Source organism: Lynx rufus, unplaced genomic scaffold (genome assembly GCF_022079265.1).
Source record: "Lynx rufus isolate CCGP_SWC_20201006 ecotype Redwood Valley unplaced genomic scaffold, mLynRuf1.p SCAF_4, whole genome shotgun sequence".
Classification (NCBI taxonomy): Eukaryota; Metazoa; Chordata; class Mammalia; order Carnivora; family Felidae; genus Lynx; species Lynx rufus.
In genome coordinates this window covers 149,927,212-149,946,195 of record NW_025814856.1, presented here as the reverse complement: position 1 = coordinate 149,946,195, position 18,984 = coordinate 149,927,212, and the positions used below count along the sequence as shown (strand labels likewise).

Here is an 18,984-nt window from a genome sequence, read left to right as displayed (position 1 = left end):
CTGCCACGGTGGCACTCAAAGAAAAAAAGCAAGTCTTAATTAGCAGCACTTTGCATTAATCCTATGATTACTAATAAGGCAACAATTGGGAATTTTCAGCTTCAGAGCAGGAATTATTTAGAATTCACTCACTGCTGTTTAATAATATTATACAAACTTTCAGAAGATGTTGGAACAATATAGATGCACAATGAGTACATTTAACAAGCACTATTTTTAACATATAAATGAAAATAAATGTGGTTCTCCAGTTGACTTATAAAATAGTTATGTCTACGTTCCCTAAATTTCATGAAAGCAGATACAACAAAAGTTATGCTAAAAGAAATGACGGAATAACAGGCCTGGATGAATTACAACAACAAGAGAAAAAGGATTTCAGGTTGATTCTGACTTGAACACAGAATGCTCAAACCCACAGTTGTATATAGCCTTCTACCATCAATAAGATTACATTAAAAACTTTACAATCCAATACTAGATACCACTATATACCCCCCAGAATGTCTGAAATTAGAAAAACTGACAATACCAAGTAGTGGCATATACCGCTGGTGGAAATGCAAAATGATACTCTCACTTAAAAAAACCTAGCAGCTTCTTAAAAAGTTACATATACACCTACCATAGGACCCGCAACCTCACACCTAGGTATTCCCGAGAGAATTCAAAATTTATGTGCCACACAAAGATTTGTACCCAAATGTTTAGAGCGGCATTATCACAGTGACCAAAAACTGGAAACAATCCAAACACACATCCGCAGCTGGAAGGATAAACAAAGTAGTAAATCCATTTCGACTGTGGTATATCCATTCAATAGAGTACCACTCAGCAGTAGAAAGAAACTACTGATATGTGCAGTAATATGTATGTATGTCAAAATCATTATGTTGTGAAAGAAGCCAGTCACAAAACTGTTTACTATATGAGTCTATTTACATAAAATTTAGAAATTGCAAGCTAAACTATTGGGATAAATCATGTCACTAGTTACCTAGAGCTGGGAACAGAGAGAAATAGTCTATGAAAGGGCACAAGAAAATTCTTGAGTGATGAAAATGTTCTGTATTATGACAGGTGAACATATCTCAAAACTCATCAAATTGTTCATTCTAAATGAATGTGGCTTACTGTATACAGATTATCTCGATAAAAGAAAAATAAGCACCCGCTATTTCAAATGCAAGTTATTTTGCAAACCCTATATAATGAACTCTATGATATCAATTGTTCAACTTTGTGTGACTGGTCAAGTTATTTAACCTCTACGAGCCAAGCTGTTCTTAGAAGTAAAAAGTTAGAAAATAAAGCCCTCTAGACAAAAGGATTATGAGAGTCAAGTGTTCATTATGTATGTACTCAAAAAACTGACAGCTCAGTAACTTCACCCTCTTCTCGCAATATTAGTTTCCCTTCTCTTCCTCCCTATTATAATCTATGATATATTCATGTATCTCCTCAAGTATCATTAACATATTGGAAAAAGTTCCAAACTTGAAGAGAAAACACCTAAGCTTCTATCTAGTTCACCATTTGGTTAATGTGTAATATTGAACTTCCTGTCATTTGTAAAAAGCATGAATATTTATTGTGTGCACAGCATATTCCAGTCACTGTATGAGGAACTTGAGATGTAAAGTAAGCTCAACTGACATGGACCCTGCACGCTTGGAACTTAGAATAAATAATGACTACACATTTTACACAAACAAAAACAAAACACTGAGTCATTACAGGCATGTCCTGGGCTACAACAATACGAAGCTAACCTAGTTCTGGGGGTGGGATGGGGGGAGGGGGGTGGTTGAAAAAACAAAACAAGGTAAGCCGCCTCAAGGAAATAACAGTTTACAGATTAAAAAGAGACACTCCATGTAAAATCTTTTAGAATACTGACACATGGTAAGTACTTAATAAGCATTATTTAAAAATCATATAAAGCAGAGAGCTACCTTAAAGATGACAACTAGTTATCAAGGACAAAGAGAAGATGGGCAAGTCAGTTTTATGAATAGGGAAGGGCACATGAGGTGTTCCCGGGGCCTGAATGAACATGGCATGTTCAGAAGCCCAACATGGCTGTGATCAGAAAAGGGGCCACACAAAGAGAAAGAATGAAATCTGGCCATTTGCACCAACGTGGATGGAACTGGAGGGTATTATGCTAAGTGAAATAAGTCAGGCAGAGAAAGACAGATACCATATGTTTTCACTCCTATGTGGATCTTGAGAAACTTAACAGAAGACCATGGGGGAGGGGCAGGGGGTAAAAAAAGTTACAGAGAGGGAGGGAGGCAAGCCGTAAGAGACTCTTGGATACTGAGAACAAACTGAAGGTTGACGGGGGGCGGGGGGGTGGGCGAGAGGGGAAAGTGGGTGATGGGCATTGAGGAGGGCACCTGTTGGGATGAGCAATGGGTGTTGTATGGAAACCAATTTGACAATAAACTATATTGTAATAAATAAATAAATAAATAAATAAATAAATAAATAAGAAATATCTCAGTGGAGAAGGAGGAGGAGGAGGAGGAGGAGGAGGAGGAGGAGGAAGAGAAAAGACAAAAGAAAAGAAAAGAGGCCACAAAGAGGCTGGGTGTAAGTGGTGCCCAAATCAGGCAGAACATTATTAGGCGTATTAAGGGCATGGTACTTGGTACTAAGAGATATTTTTAAAAAAACCACTAAATACTTTTAAATTACTCTGGTTCCAGTGTAACGAATGGTTTGGAAGGATTCAAGGCAGAACCAACCAAGAGGGGAGAGCAGTCAGAACCTGGGTAAGGGGGCAGTATCGGTAGGACCCGGTATTAGATTAACTGCACGCCGCACGGGTGGAAGACAAGGGTGGCCTCCAGGTTTAGCACCTGCTAACTCAACAATCACATTTAATGAAATCAAGTACATACACTGAAAGAAGAGCAGGTTTGGGGGGCAGTGGGGAGAAGGGGAGATTGTGGGTCTGACTTGGCCATGTTCAGGATCGGGTGCTCAAGAGACAGCCAGCTAAGAAAATCTATACTGCTTTGCCTCAGAAGGTTATCATGACAGTGACGGTTTTGTATTGCTGTGTGCATAAATTATTATCAATATTTTTAAATTGTTACTCCCCACTGTAAAGTCTACAGAAACACTGAAAAACAACTAGACCTCCACACTTTCTCAAAGTCCGTCTCAGCTTCCAAACTAAAATCACAGAGAACTGGAAACCTAGGAAATAAGACTGACAACTAGAATAAATACGGCTCTTTTCCTTGCTTACAGCAAGAACTATTCTAGCAACTTCTACCCATGAGTCTGAGGAAATATTTGAGAGTCTCAAAGGGGAAATCATGGGGTATCAAGATGGGGTGCTAGATTAGCTTTCTGTTGATGTGTAACAAATAGCTCGCAATTTCTGTGGGTTAGAAGTCCAGGCATGAGTTAGCTGGGTCCTGTGCTCAGGGCCTCATTAAAATCTAAAATCAAGGTATCAACCAGGACTGCAACCTTATCTGAGGCTCAAGGTCGTCTTCCTAGCTCATTCAGGCTGTTGGCAGAATTCAGTTCCTTGTGGTTGTAGAACTGAGACCCTTGTTGTCCAGCTGGACTGTTGGATGGGGGTTCCTCTTGGCCCCAGAAACCACCCTCAGGTACTTGCCACATAGTACACTCTTCCCGCAAGAATTACTTCCTCAAGGCAAGCATCTGTTACTGCTTCTTGTCTCTTTTAAGGACTCACGTGGTTAGGTCAGGCCCACCAAGGACAATCTCCCTTTTGAATACTGTAAAGACTATCATCTGGGACTGTAATCACATCTGGAAAATCCTATGACAGTTGCCATATAGTGTAACCTAATCATGGGAGTGATAGTCCGTCATATTCACAGATTCAGCCCCCACACAAGAGGAGGAATTATAAAGGTTGCAGGTCATTGGGGTCATTTTAGAGTTCTGCCTACCACCAGCAGGAATACCAATTAGATATGTGTAATAAAGGTATAATTCAAAGTAGAAAGCCACTGACCAAAACAATGGCATAGGGGAAGAGAGAAAATATCTTTATATTCTACCTCAAAAGTTGTAAGAAATTAGTAAGTGATTTCTAGCAAGAAAGGTCACCCAAGAATTCTGGGTAAAAATGTATACACAGTCAGGCCTTCCAAGGAAGAACAAGGTTACTCCCCTACGGAAAGCATAGAGACAGCCTAGAGATTCTTTTTAAAAATGAGAACAATAAGGTAGACTGCACATCCACCAGAAGGACACAAACTTAAGAGGCTGATAAAATCCCATTTTAGTGAGAATGGAAAGCAACTGAAATTCTCAAGCAATTTCTCATTAATTTCTATGATTTTAAAATGCTTGGTAGTATCTTCTAAAGCTAAACGTAAAGCTGTCTCATGACCCAGCAATTCCACTCCCAGGCACATCCCTAAGAGAAATGAGTGTTTATGTACAAAGTTATTTATAGCAGATTTGTCACAGCCCCAAAGTAGAAATGACAAATGTCCACTAACAGGAGAATGAATAAATTGTCCTACAATCATACAATGGAATATACGACAAAAGCAACAAACTGATACATACAATAACATGAGTGAATCTCATGGACATCATGTTGAACAAAAGAAGCTAGTACACAAGATACCGTATGACCCTATTTCTATAGGTCTAAAGAACAGGCAACACTAAGTGATGACATTATAAATCAGAAGAGTGGCACATTGAGGGGGTGGTACTGACGAGGAAGTGGCATGAGAAAGCCTTCTGGGGGCTGGTTACACGGGTATGAGTGTGTGTGTGTGTGTGTGTGTGTGTGTGTGTGTGTGCGCGCGCGCAAAATCCCAGCTGTATATCTAAGGTAAACAGCACTTTACACGCTTTTTTGTAGGTATAGTCCACTTCAATATAAAGAGAAATAATAAAATAAAATAATAAGCTAGAAAAAAGGGAGAAGAAACAGAAAGGATTCAGTTCATAGGAACTAAAGCTCAAAAGTTTACATAACATATGTTATCACTTGTAAAAGTAACTGAGGCAGTTACAAATTTAAAGTGTAAACAAACAATGATGGCTAAAATCTCAGCAAAGTCATCTAAAACTGAGTAATTATTCTCCTTGGGCATTATATTTGCCTAAAAATGTCCTAGAAGTGAAGGTATAAAAGGAACACTACTATCATTTAGGTAACAAAAGATTTCAATTTCTCAGGAAATAAAACCAAATTCTGTATCTGTTCTGAGGAAACTATATCTGTTGAGTTAACCAGAGTAAACAGTTTAGAAATGATCAGAGACGGGGCACCTGGGTGGCTCAATAGCTTAGACGTCAACTTTGGTGCAGGTCATGATCTCTCAGTCCGTGAGTTCAGGCCCCTCATCAGGCTCTGTGCTGACAGCTCAGAGTTTGAAGCCTGCTTCAGATTCTGTGTCTCTTTCTCTCTCTGCCCCTCCCCGACTCATTCTGTCTCTTTCTCAAAAATAAATAAACATTAAAAATTTTAAAAAAAATGATCAGCGACAACCACTCAATCTAGATACTAAAGAATTCTTGGGGCACAAGATCTTCTCTTGAGAATTTTTTAAAAATGATTCAATAAGGTTTTCAAGAGGTGTTAGAATGACTGATTCCCAATAAGAGTCACAGAATCGAGAAAGAAGGGATAATCACAGATGACTGGTGGTCTGTCCCATCTACAACCTCACTTTTATCCAGCCGCTTCCTACAGCCACGCTGTCGCGAACTAGGTAAACAATTCGTTGCTCATCTTCCAAGCCAAGTCAAAAACTTCCCTTTCAGATTAGCTGTAACCTTCATTTCTTTCTTTCTTTCTTTCTTTCTTTCTTTCTTTCTTTCTTTCTGCTTGTTTCAGTCATACACTTTTTATTGTTTTCAAGAACTTATGTTGTTTTCAAAAGATCATTTCCTTTATGGTACTAATTTGAGATCTCTGCTAGTTCTAGGATTTTTTAGTTTAAGAATTGTTGGTAAATTACAAGTGAGCCTATGACTCCTTTTTTTTGTTGTTTTTTATTTCCCCCATGGGTAGCCAGGATGTGACCTCAGAATGAAGGCAAGAGGCAGGCAAGACAAGAGTGTTCTAACACATCGCCAAATGATCAGATGTAAGGTAGTTCATTTATAAAGAGAAGGAATGACCTTTCCATTTTAACCTCCTTTTTTAGCCATATGCTAATCATTCTCAATTACTTATGTAGTACAATTCAGAGTCAGTGGCACTGAATATCAAAATGACTTTGAAGAGGAATGGCCACTTTGATTATTGCCATGAGATTTTACCTCTGGGGTGGATGTAAGTGGTTAAGAGCAGATCACTAAGGAGTCACTAAGTGCTGCCCTCTTGGTTAGAGACGTTATGTGAATTCCACCCGGGCCACCGCACTGGATGACACTTAACACTGCATGATTGGGATGACCACTGATGTAAGCACATTTTTTCAACACTCCCAAAGAACTTTTGTCAAACAAGAAAGCAGGGATTTAAAAAAAAAAAAGTTTCTAAGAACCATTCTAGAAGATTTTACTTAAATCTATTTTACTTGAGTCTCATTTTCATTAATTTTTAAAAATGTAATCGTCTCCTATGTGTGAATTTAAGTGTCTCCTATGTGTGAATGTGGGGGGGGGGGACCCCAGATAAATTAACAACAGTTAACACTTCATCATTACTTCATACGTGCCAGGCACAGTTCTCAACACTTTATACGTATTCACACATCTCACTCTGGTCCTATGACATTAAGTATATTATATACTTAAGTATATTACATTCAATTTGTAGAAAGTGAAACTGACACACAAAAGAGCCAATTTACTCAGTCACCCAGGTAGGAAGCCTGACTGCAGAGACCACACTCTGAACCTCCAACTAGTCTTCAGATTCCAATCTTTAGGAATAGTGACCAAATACTGAGAATCCAGAACCCAGAGTTTTGGACTTGAGGGAGAGTCATAGAAATCATGTAACTTCTCTCTCTCGGAGAAAACCCGTTAAGGGACTTGCACAAAACCCCAGAGCAAGCTGTTAAGAAAGATGAATGGTAGCTAGATTTTAATAACACAAATACAGGTCCTTCTTGGAATAAAAAATAAAGAATCGTATTCTACAGATGGTTTAAAATGAGCACTCAAATTAACAGATCAAACAAAGCCAAAAAGGAGAAAGTGGTATTTGCAACTTAAAAGGAGGAGGAAGAGGAGGAGGAGGAGGAGGAGGAGGAGGAGGAGGAGAAAGAAGGAAGGAAGGAAGGAAGGAAGGAAGGAAGGAAGGAAGGAAGGAAGGACGAAAAGAAAACCTGAACTCCGACACCGGATGTCAGAAAGGGAATGGTGACAGGTAATCAAACACTGCCGAATGCCTTATATGTAAGGAACTTGATAAGAGATTAGGCTAGATTAGATGTCGTTAGATTAGACAGATCTCAACAAAATTAAAAGAGAAACGTGAAAATATATGTTTATAAAAAGCTATCTTCACCCCTATGTAACACTCCATTAAAACCACCTTCTTCTTAGGGCGGGCACCTGGGTGGCTCAGTCAGTCGACCATCTGACTCTTGATTTCCGGTCAGGTCATGATCTCACAGTTCATGAGTTCAAAGCCCCATGTCAGGCCCTGTGCTGACAGCAGAGAGCCTGCTTGGGATTCTGTCTCTCTCTCTCTCTCTCTCTCTCTCTCTCTCTCTCTCTCTCTCTCTCTGCTACTCTCTCTCTCAAAAGTAAATAAAACAAAACAAACAAACAAACAAACAAAAAAAAAAACCTTACCCTTTTCTTGTACTGCCTATCCTAACAAATAACATCATTATCTACCCAAGTCACCAAAGAGGAAAACTGGGAATCAGCCAAAACACTGATCTTTGCTCAAGTTCCACACAGGAGGAGTCATCATGTCCACTTGATTCTACCTCAGAATTGGCTTTTAGATGTACTCCCCTCCTCCAACCTCTCCACTATTACCTCCTAAAATGCTGCCATGATCTTCTATAAGCTCTCACCTGACATAACAACACAACTCGCCTCCCCTCTCCAGCTTCACTATACTCAATGCATCCTCCACAGAGCTCCCACAATACCTTCTCTAGAATGCATTTCTGATTATGTCACTCTCCTGCTTTAAACCCTTGGAGGACTCCTTATCACCCAGAGGACAAACCGTGCCTTCTTGCTGTTACACCAGGTCCCCTGAGACCTGCCCACCGGGCCTCCCTTTTCTAAGCCCAATCTTCCCTACATTCTCTGCTTCAACCCCAACAAATACCGACTACCCCACGAAGCTCTCACACAACAGGGTGTTGTTTTCGTCTTCTCCCTACTGGCAGTGCGTGCCCTCCCTGGACAGTCTCGCTTTCGGATTACGACTCCCCTTGGCAATGTTCAGTGTCTCCTCCTCCATGCTCCTGAAAGTGCTTAGAACGTTCATTAAAACTGTATCTGTTTGCAAGCCTTGTCTTCCGTGGCACCTAGAACTCTCCTACACGCAGATGTTCCAGGAGCAGGCCTAGAATACAGGTGGCCTAGAAATGTTGACCGTATGTTGTCACTTTTGTTATGTCAATTGGTACAACAACCCTAAGAAATAGACAGGGCAAGTGCTGCTAACTTCATTATACAGATGAGCAATCTAGGGCCCAGAAAGGTAACGTGACTTGCCTAGTAAGAACAAGATGAGTAATAGCTACTCCTTCCATTAAACCACCATGCTCCCCAAGCTACTCAAAGCACAAACAGCTGCACCAATATTCCACATATGAACATCACTAACCAACTGAACAGGGATATGTAAATTAGTTAACTGGTGCTGAAATCAGACGTTAATGTGCAAACAAACAGGGACTTATTTGAGCTAAGTGGGCATGAATATGCAAATGAACTGGCTGCAATTCAGTAGATGTCATCACAATTCTAGGAATGAACATCCTATATTATGACTGTTACAATATTCATGTAGCATTCGTACATACTATCATATATTACTGTAATATGGGCTTTTTGAGTTTAAAATTGTGGTGAAGCCAAAAGTAACTTGATGCGTATTTTCACCCACACAATTACGAGCTGGAAATCAGATGTGAGCACACAGAACTCTGCCGTCTGCTGCCATTTGCAGTCCACGCTGAATGAGGTACTATGGCATTAGGGTAGGCGGGTCCTTCGTGATCCAGCCCCTGCCAGTATCTCTGGCTAAATGCACCGTGCACAGTCTGATATGATACACTACCACAGTTGCATTCAACACCGTGATTTTTCCTACAAAAATTTGTAATAAGGGGGCACAGCTATACCATTTGAATACCCTTCAGAAAATCCAATATGTGATTACACTTGGCTTTTGCTCAAGTGTAGCACGACTTCTATTTCATTATCATCACCAGTACACCATTGGTTCTACCGATTCTTAATGTCTTAATTGTTACTATGAACAGTGGCCCAATTGTTATTATGAACAACAGCTTTAGTGTCTCATCTATTATCTCTGGTTCCTGAAAGTAACAAATTATAATCAGTAAAGGTCTGTATACATAAACTGATTTCCTTAAATAGAAAAAGTTATATCCATCTAACTCACGTTATGAAACAAGAAAAGCCTCTATCTACTCTCATACTTCTAGACGTTTCTACCTGCCATGACCACTGCCTGAAACGCCCACCTTCTTTACTTGAAAAGCTTCTTTCCACCTTCTTCTATAAGAAGTTTGAAACTTCAGTGCTCCCAAGAGCCTCCCTGCCTTCCCAGCCCTGTACGCACATCTGTTACAGATCTACACGATTCCATCATAATGCGTTTCACAGTGCTCTGATCACTTGTTTGCACTGCTGAATTAAACAGAATATAAGCAGGGCTACAAGTAGCAGAGAACCAAAATACCAGTGACTGAAACAAGACTGAAACTCCTCTCTCGTGGAGAAGTCCGGGAGGCTACAGTGGCTCTGGCCATCAGCGATGTGACACAGACCCCAGCAGCCAACTCAAGCTGCTCCGATCTCATTGTTCTACCACCGACGGGGGCGCCTCGCCCGCACAGTCCAACATGGCTCACCACCACGTGTCATTAGGGCTGTGTGTGAGGACACGTTCACACACACCGCGCCGGGCAGAAAGGGGGCACCCTGTTCCTTCTCTTTAAATGTAAGGCCTGAAGTTTTCTCACTTCCACGCACATTCTACTGGTTAGAATTGAATTACATGTTCATGGCTGGCTGCAAGGAAAGCTTAGAAATGTTTTATTTTGGGGGGCCACGTGCATAGCTAAAAACCAGGGGCTCTATTCCTATGGAGGAAAGAGAACACATGCTGGGGGGGCAACTGCCCGTTTCTGGAACAACAGTCACGGCCCCTTTCTGCTCCTTTGCCCTCCAAAGACATTACTGGGTTCTGTTCATTACTGTATTCTAAAGGCCTAGTGAAGCGTCCAGGACAAATAAATGTAATGAATCTGTACATATTCAACAAATAACCAGAAAGACCTAGAAAACACAGGAAATGAAAGAATAGCTGCTGACGTCACTTAACACTAGGTTCTGACTTGGCCGATGAGGATGAGGGAGAGGAGGGGGCAGGAGGTCAGCAGGGAGTGCTCCTGCTCCTGAGTCGTCTTCTCGTGAAGGACTCAAGGGACAGCTCCAGCCCAGTAGGAATTCACAGCGGTGGCACAGACCTGGCATTTCAGTGGAAAGGTGCAGGCCAAAGAACCAATCCAGCTCTCACAGAACACTCCAAATTTCCTGCAGACTTCTAAATGGGAACATTACACTACATATATGGTTGTGTCTCTGGAGGTTTCAGAGGCCTTTTAAAAATTGTTGTATTTATACTTTTTATGAAATGTATAATAGCTGAATGTATCGGACATTTAGTACCGATTGTGTAAAAACACAACAGCATTTCCATCATGTAGCTGAAGAAACAGAACCAGCACCATTATCCTTGAAGTCCTAGGTGCTCCTCTCTGATTATTCCTTCCTCTATCCTTTCCAGAGGTGATCTCTTCCCTGAGCTTTATGTTTATGCTCCCTCCTTTTCCTTCTTCACATTTTCACCACATAAGGCCATACACCTGAAGATATTATTTGGTTCTGACTGCTTTTGACCTTTATACAGATGGAATTTGACTATACATAACATTTGTGATTGCTTCTGAGATTCAACCATGTTAATATACAGTCCGGTTCATTCATTTTCATTGCTACATGGTATTCTACTGTGTGGCTATGCCACTATTTATGAATCCATTCTCCTGTCTATGGTATCTGAATGGTTTCCAGGTTTTGTTATTCAAACAATGCTACTATAAACTCAAGTGTCAACAGATTTTGCCTTTCAGTTCTCAATGTGCCAAGGATTTATTTTCCTAAATGATAGGAGTTTCAAACTCAACATCTTTTTTGTTTTGTTTTGTTTTTTGTTTTGTTTTGTTTTGTTTTGTTTGCTTATGGATAACTGTCTGACCACTCATCATTGACTCATCTGTCCTATCCCTACAGATCTATAATGGCATCTGTCTCCCTTATCAATTTTCCTTTGCATAGTGCTCTGCTTCTGCGAGTCTTTAATTTTGTAATGGTACCTTGGGTGCTGTACAGAGGAGGGGAAAAGGGACAGATGTTGGGGGTCTAGGCAGGCAGAGGTCTGAACCCTGGACCCCACTTAGTCAAACCACCTCCACTTCCATCTGCTTTCTATACTCAACTCTGAAATAAGACCTACAGAAAACAGGTTCTAAGACTAAGAAAATGAGTTCGAAAACTAGATTATGAGTTCCAAATCACTTTCTACCATTGAAATCTACTGCTTTATTTTCTAGACGTCATATTACATATATATATGCATGTCAATTTCTTCTGGATTTTGATAACAGCTCACTTCAGGTAAGGCCATCTCTAGGAGTAGTCCTGAAAGGACTCAACCTTCATTCTGAAAACGTAAAAAGGCCTTAGGAACCATGTCTTGTTGGGACAATGACCCACGTGTTCTTCGGTGCCCTCACCAGTCTAAGAATTACTTTCCCCATGATGGGTCATAAACGTTTCTGGTCTTCTCTATTTGCGAAAACAGATGAAGTCAGAATTAGTTGCATCATATAAACTACTGAGGTTGGAAAAAATATAATTTCTTGCAGCCCTAACACAACTCTAAGGAAAGGAGTAAAGCTGTTATTTTACATTGAAAAGTTAATGTGAACAAATGGTAAAAAATATGACAGAAGCTAACTTTAAAGTTTTTCTGTTACATATTAGAAATTTGTTAACTTTTTTCATATTTTGGGCGGGTTTTCTGACAGAAAAAAACACTTTTAACTCAAGTATAATATAAAGAGAAATGCATATGTATCACTTTCCAATCTCTAATACATATGTCACTTAAGAGTATTCACTCTTTTCCCCTATCTGTATGGATGAATGAATAAATGGGTAGAACAAAGGTTACAGGTCATCAACCAGTTCTGCATGATGACCAATGATCACTTCCCAAGAGTGAGGTTCACAGGCTTTACGAAGGCTTGGTGACAGTTGCTCTGCACTCTCAGGATCCATTGTCCCATGACCACCAGGCTCCTCCACACAGTGCAGATACCAATACTCTGTCCCATGGGTAGAAAGGATGTTATAGGAACTAGAATTCTTCGGAAAATAAACCCGCATTATAAATGAAACCCAGAAACAAAGAACGTTTTTAAATAAATGTCTACGTTGCACACATTAAGGCTAAGAGGCGACACGCTCAGTAACAAATCTCAGCATAAGAATACTTTTATTTCTTATCTGTTCACGACCTGAGGAACATATACTTATAACTTACCACTTCTTAGGAACACATAAAGAAATTAGCATTTCTGAAAATTCTATTATAATTTCATTATAAGGTTACCCTCACATATGAGTAAGTTCAGTCTTTTAAAAAAGCAAGAGTGTACATATATAAAAGGAAGGGGAATCAATTTTTATACCCTATTTTAGAATCTAAACCAGAAGAGATAACGATGAAAGATTAAGGTTATTTTGAAATAATTATATGCAATTTTAAGAAGAAAAATATATTTTTTCATGTGCCCAGCACATTGCTACATAGTTATTAACAAAGTCATTACGCAAAATTTAAGACTACAAAGAATCTTCCAATCTTATTTCAGGATATAAAGCTTTATAAGTGCTTCTTATATTTAAGGCTGTGGAACAAATGTGTGGTATGAGTGTAAAGGTGCTGTACCTCACTTCAGCCAAAATGGCCCTGAAAATGCGTGCGTAAATGAAGTCTTGCTTTAAATGCTCCATTATAGAACAGTTTGCTATCTGAGAGACTTGTATTATAAATCCTTTGGTAGAAAAGGATGATCAACTCATGCCTAATATATTCCAAATATCACTGTACCTTAAGGCAAGGTACCTCCAAACAGATTAATTACATACGATATCATTAAGTATTCACAGCCCCAGATACCAACAACCCATTAGAGGGAAAGACTAAGAAAATTCAGGTCAGGTCAGGCTAAGAGCCCAGTTTTCCCTGATGCCAGTACTTCCATATTTACCATGTAAAGCAAATCCTCTTAGAGAAGTCAATTCTCAAGTGGTGGGAGCTTTACAGAATATTTTAATGTCAGGGCTATAGAAATGCCACTCATTAGACTAATGGGAATAAAAATAGCACTCTAAAGGTAATATTATTGAGTACAAACAGAAGTACTAAGTAGCCCCAAGACAGGAAAGAACTGTAATCAAAACTGAGTATACATTTCTACTTGGATCAATGACAATTAATGTACTCTACTCATTCGTGATTTTATTATCTGAAAAACGAGCAAAGAGGACAAATCACAGGCCTCTTACTCTGTACTAAACCTCCCACTAGGCCTTCTCAAATAAGAAGGCCTATAGCTACAAATAAGGAGATACTGGGGATAGAGGCCTCCTCCATTATACTTTTTAAGTGCTTAATTCAAGCCAAGCATTGTCCCAGGCACTGGAACTCACTAATGAGTAAGACTTGCACTAATGAGTAAGACTTGGGTATTTGGAGAGAAGGGTAGCAAATTACCAAGCGGGAAACACACACACACACACACACACACAGAAATTAAGTCTTTTGCGGAAGATAAAAAACATGGGATAAAGAATGATAGGATGGTGGTGGGAGTGGGCAGGATGCTGGGAGAGGTCAGGAAACAATAACGGGATTTGGGCAGGAGATCTAGATCTGGGAGTCACCGGAACCAAGGCACTAAGCAAAACTCAACTGGGGCTGAGATACCTGGGTGGAGTCTACAGAGTGAACACAGCAAAGGTTCCCAGGACCAAACCTTGAGACACTCAAACATAAGGAGGGGAAAAGAAATGTGGCTGGCCGAAAGATCAAGTGAGACGAACACAGAGCAGCAAACGCTCAATCTGCCAAGATGGAGGTCACCGGTGACCTTGAGAAGAACCAACTCGGGAAGAGTAAGACTGGTGAGGCAGAGAAAACAAGAGATATAGAGAAATGGATGCAACTCTCCCAGTTCCACCGTGTTTAATATTTTAAAGTACCGTTTTAACGTAAATCAATTATAGCTCTTCTAATTTTACCAGAGTTTTAGTATCTAATTTTACAGTCCCTATGTCCCTCCTAAAGTAGTCAGAATTGATAACAGCTCTATTTTTCAAATGAAAAAACCGAGGCACAGTGGGGCTGATTAACCTAAGAGCTTATTTTGATCATGAGCAGCAGTATTCTGATTTTCTTTTAACCCTCATGAGATGCTGTATTCATCAGTTACCTTGTTTCCCAAAGAATCCACATTAAACCCGAGAAGCTATATTCACCTAAATGTTCATGTAACCTATGACACGGTTGTCTAAGCGGTAAAATGAAGCAGTCAAGAGGCTCAAAACAACGGGAAGTCTCTGACTAATGGAGACACACAAGTTAGATTTCCACTTGTTATTGTGCACACTTTGAAACAGCACCCCCACCTCCTCGGCCCAATTGCCAACAGTAGACTATATAATGAACCAGCTGTACCATAACAGGGCCAACTGAGATGGGTTGATGATACCAAAGAAATCTCATTTTTGCATTCTTTTTTCCCCTTGTGTGTCGTTAGGGTGGGTAACATTTTTAATTGCATGATAACCTGAAAATGTTGGCAGGAACTTTACTTTCATAAAATTTGAGCTTTTTAATGTTACTTTGATGGTCTTTCTGATGGATTTTCTTTGCCGCAGAAGGAAAGGTTGACCCTGTGAACCAAAGCACTAGGAAGCGAAGCCTGCAGCTACGTGGTAGTAAGAAGAGAGACACAAATCTTCTGCCAGTCTTTTATGATTTGACTGACCTATTCAATTATGCCTTTTCAAGGATAAACTGAAATGCAGATCTCACTGTGGCCCTCGTACAAGCCAGATTAATAGAGTAACTGAAAAAGGATGGTCGTTTTCTAATGGAAAATAGGTGTGATTTTCCCCTTTTCCAGCTGAAATGTTAAAAGCATTCATCAGAGATGCTTTTGCTCCTCAATGAAACACCATCAAACTTTTACAAAAACTCCTCAGCTGAGCTATTCTCTCACCAGGCAGTGATCTGTCAGCTCAGTGAAATTATTTAATGATTATTATGAGCATGATATGTTTGCCAACTACTTTCTTCCCTGGAACCAAAGATAAATCCTCCCACTTTGCTGAACCCTGGTAAGGAAAACAGACTACAGAATACAGCTCCGTATTTCGATTAACTTGCTGAAAAATGAGAAAAGTTCCTAATTAGATTATAGTGACTCTTCAATTAACCACCCTCACAGAATAAACTTCCTCCATAACTCACTTGGATTTCAAAACGTTTTCCAATCATATACGGCAGTATCATCCTAGGCCAGACAGCTCAGTGGCCACACTTCTACTTATTGAAGCTAGTTACAAGTGCACAGAACAAAAATGGATCTACACATAGCCTCTGCTTCTCCTCAAACTTAAAAACTAATAGAACCGTGAAGCTGATACCGGCTCTCAGTGGCCTCCCCTCCTTTTGGGGGCCCCTCCTCTCTCTCCATGGTAAGCTCCCTCTCCTACGTTTGACATCGACTGTCCTCATTTGTTCTGTCGCTGAGTCAGTGAGTATTTATTGAATATTTACCATACCAGGCACTACGCTAAGGACAGGAAGTAAAATTGTATTTCTTCACTCCTTGACTTTTTTCAATCCTAACTGCCCTCTGTACCCATGTACCTTAAGACTCCAAGATGCACACTTCACGTTTCCCAGGCCCCTTCCCTCCCCCCTCCCTCCCCCCCGCCCCCGCCACATGGCAACACTATCATTAAATAAAATGCCGGTAAGCTAATTTCCTTTTCCTTGTATCCTCAAACTATTTCTAGGCTTTTCGTTCTGATATATACGTGAGCTATGGAATTATTACTGTGGCAGAGCTATGGGAGAGCACAGCCGCATCTTCAGAAAAATTTACAAGTGTTTAGATCAATAATGAAGGTGTGGGTGGAAATGACTAGGCGGTGGTCCTTAAATCCAGAGAGGCTAGCTGGTTAATTTATAATGTTTTGACGTAGAACCATGATGAATCTTAAAAACTAAATATTTAATTGTGTAGGCTACTCGCTGCAAAATATTTCAAGTGCCTCTACTGCCTCCCCAAAAGTGGAAGTGTTCTTACGCACCCTTCAAGCAGGAAGCCCACGGTTTTAAAATAATTTTAAATCATCGCCCCGTCCTCTCAACTCCTCTACTAGTTTTTATGCATAACATTACTTGGTTGTAAGCACTGACTTCCTGATATTGTTAGTGATGTCCATGAACACTGACAGCTGGATCTTAAGGCTTTATCTTCTCTTTCCTTCTATTCGACCTCCGTCTCCTCCCCCTCCATCCCCTCTGATGCCTGGGATGGCTTGCACTTAGCAGGACTTCACAAATCTTTCTTGATTGATTCCATTTACCATGATTAGCATCTTTCTTGTCACAGAAGGAAACGTTATTGGATGTTTGATTTAATTAAATCTACTTACGATTTATTTTCTCAAGTATTTTCTCCTACAGATTACAACTCTTTAGTAACCACGTATGGATATCAAATATCCTGTGTATCAGAGCTAGCTTGATTACAACATCCTATTTAGAGGCATCTTTCTTCCTTTTAAATAATGGCAGAGGCTGCATCTGCCCTTTTCCAAATCCCAGGCACTCCTGCCACATTCCAGAAGGTATAGAAAACAGTAAGTGTAACACTGACGGCCACAGATTGGCATTCCCGTGGACTGTGACTGGACTCATGGCTGCCATGTTTAAGCACAAAGAGACTGACCTCCTGTCTTTCTGCTTTGAGTTCTCACTTGAATGGTAGCAGGTCTATAAATCCTGTGGCCATAGCAATCGTTTTAGCTGCTCGGCAGCAGACGCTGGGAAGTGATAGAGGAAACAGATTATCAAGTCTTTAAATCTCTGCTATCTTGAAAGAAACTGGTGAATGCGAACGGCAAATTCACATGTGCCACACACTTCAGATCGTCCTCCAGAAACTAACTTTTCCAGAGAAGTTCAATCACTTACCTTGAAGTTCTCCACTGCGACTGTAGAGCTCCCGTCTCTGCTCTCGCAAATAGGCACTCATACTGATGGCATGGGAGGAGGATTCGAACCTGGAATGAAGCGCAGGGTAAACAGAGAGGCAGTAACCAAACAAGCGGTGGCCACCTTTGTACCCCAAGTGTCCTACTCCAGTCTGTGTGGCACTCCCTAGCGTTCCTTGACCCAAACATACTGGCCAACCCATGACAGGGCCAAAGCCGGCCGCCACAGACCTGGATTCATGAACAACACTCCTGGCCAACGCCCCTCCACAACAGCAGTTGGGCCATTCACTCATTCTTCATTTCAACGGGTACAACTCTTCATCTGTTGCAACTTTCTTCTGCCTCCAGACCCTTTGCCAGGGTCCCTACACACACGAATAAGGGTATCCTGTAAGGTCATTCTCATTTTGCTGCTATGTGGTTCAAAACCTGTGAGTGACCGCCCCCGCCACAGAAATGTATCTTGCTTTTCTACACTCCCCTGGTTAGAGAACGAGTACAGAAGGCACACTAGCAATGCCGCTGGATAACTACACCAAGGAAGCAAGGCATCTGTGGTTTCTCCCTAAAAGTCCTCAAAAGCAATACCGTTTCTAAATGGTTTCTGATCTGCCATCTACAACATAAAATATTCTCAAAAGTATCAAGGGCGCCTGGATGGCTCAATTGGTTAAGCGTCCAACTTCGGCTCAGGTCATGATCTCATGGCTTGTGAGTTCGAGCCCATGTTGGGCTTTGTGCTGACGGCTCAGAGCCTGGAGCCTACTTCGGATTCTGTGTCTCCCTCTCTCTCTGCCCGTTCCCTGCTCATGCTCTGTCTCTCTCTATCTCTCAAAAATGAGTAAACATTAAAACAAAACAAAACAAAACAAAACAAAACAAAACAAAACAAAACAAAAATCAGGTGACAGTGTGTGTTCACATCACCCCAGGAATCGTTCGTTTCAGAGGCCAGAAACATGAAGGATAGGCACAGGACACAGAACAGGTTTCTAAAGGCTAAAATAATAATTCAAGGATGAAGAAAACAAAAGAAAAAATCCCAGTCTTAAGAGAAACTTGCAGGTTAGGGGAAAAAGAAACAGGTAAATTTAAGATTAAATCAACAGTAAATCCCCTGACGTGTTAAGAAATTGCATTTCAAACCTGAGATTTTCAAAGTGAGGGGAGCAGGCTGACAGGAGAAATCCTTCTAAGAATGACTGCCTCTAAGTGGTAAACAGCAACATCACGAAAGAGCAGCAGCGATAATGGCATAGGTTTCTGGCAACAAAAAAGGAACGCCATCACTTTCTTAATTATGCCTTCTTTATCCATTCTTTGACAAGGAAGATGAATGTCAGTTGGAGGGAAACACTTGGCCTTCTTGATCCTCTCTCTGCACCCTGCCAAGAACTGAGAGGGCCCTAACAGCCAGAAGGAACG

The 18,984-nt window shown here is 40.6% G+C and overlaps 1 protein-coding gene across 2 annotated transcripts in view; it reads right to left on the bottom strand.

Moving 5' to 3' along the window:
- EXOC4 (exocyst complex component 4) overlaps positions 1-18,984 on the bottom strand; it is a 756,122-nt gene that overhangs the window by 534,569 nt on the left and 202,569 nt on the right. For both annotated transcript variants that reach the window (XM_047095756.1, XM_047095757.1), the window contains exon 9: positions 17,537-17,625. In XM_047095756.1, coding sequence (XP_046951712.1) covers positions 17,537-17,625 — 89 coding nt within the window. The remainder of the gene's footprint in view (positions 1-17,536; positions 17,626-18,984) is intronic.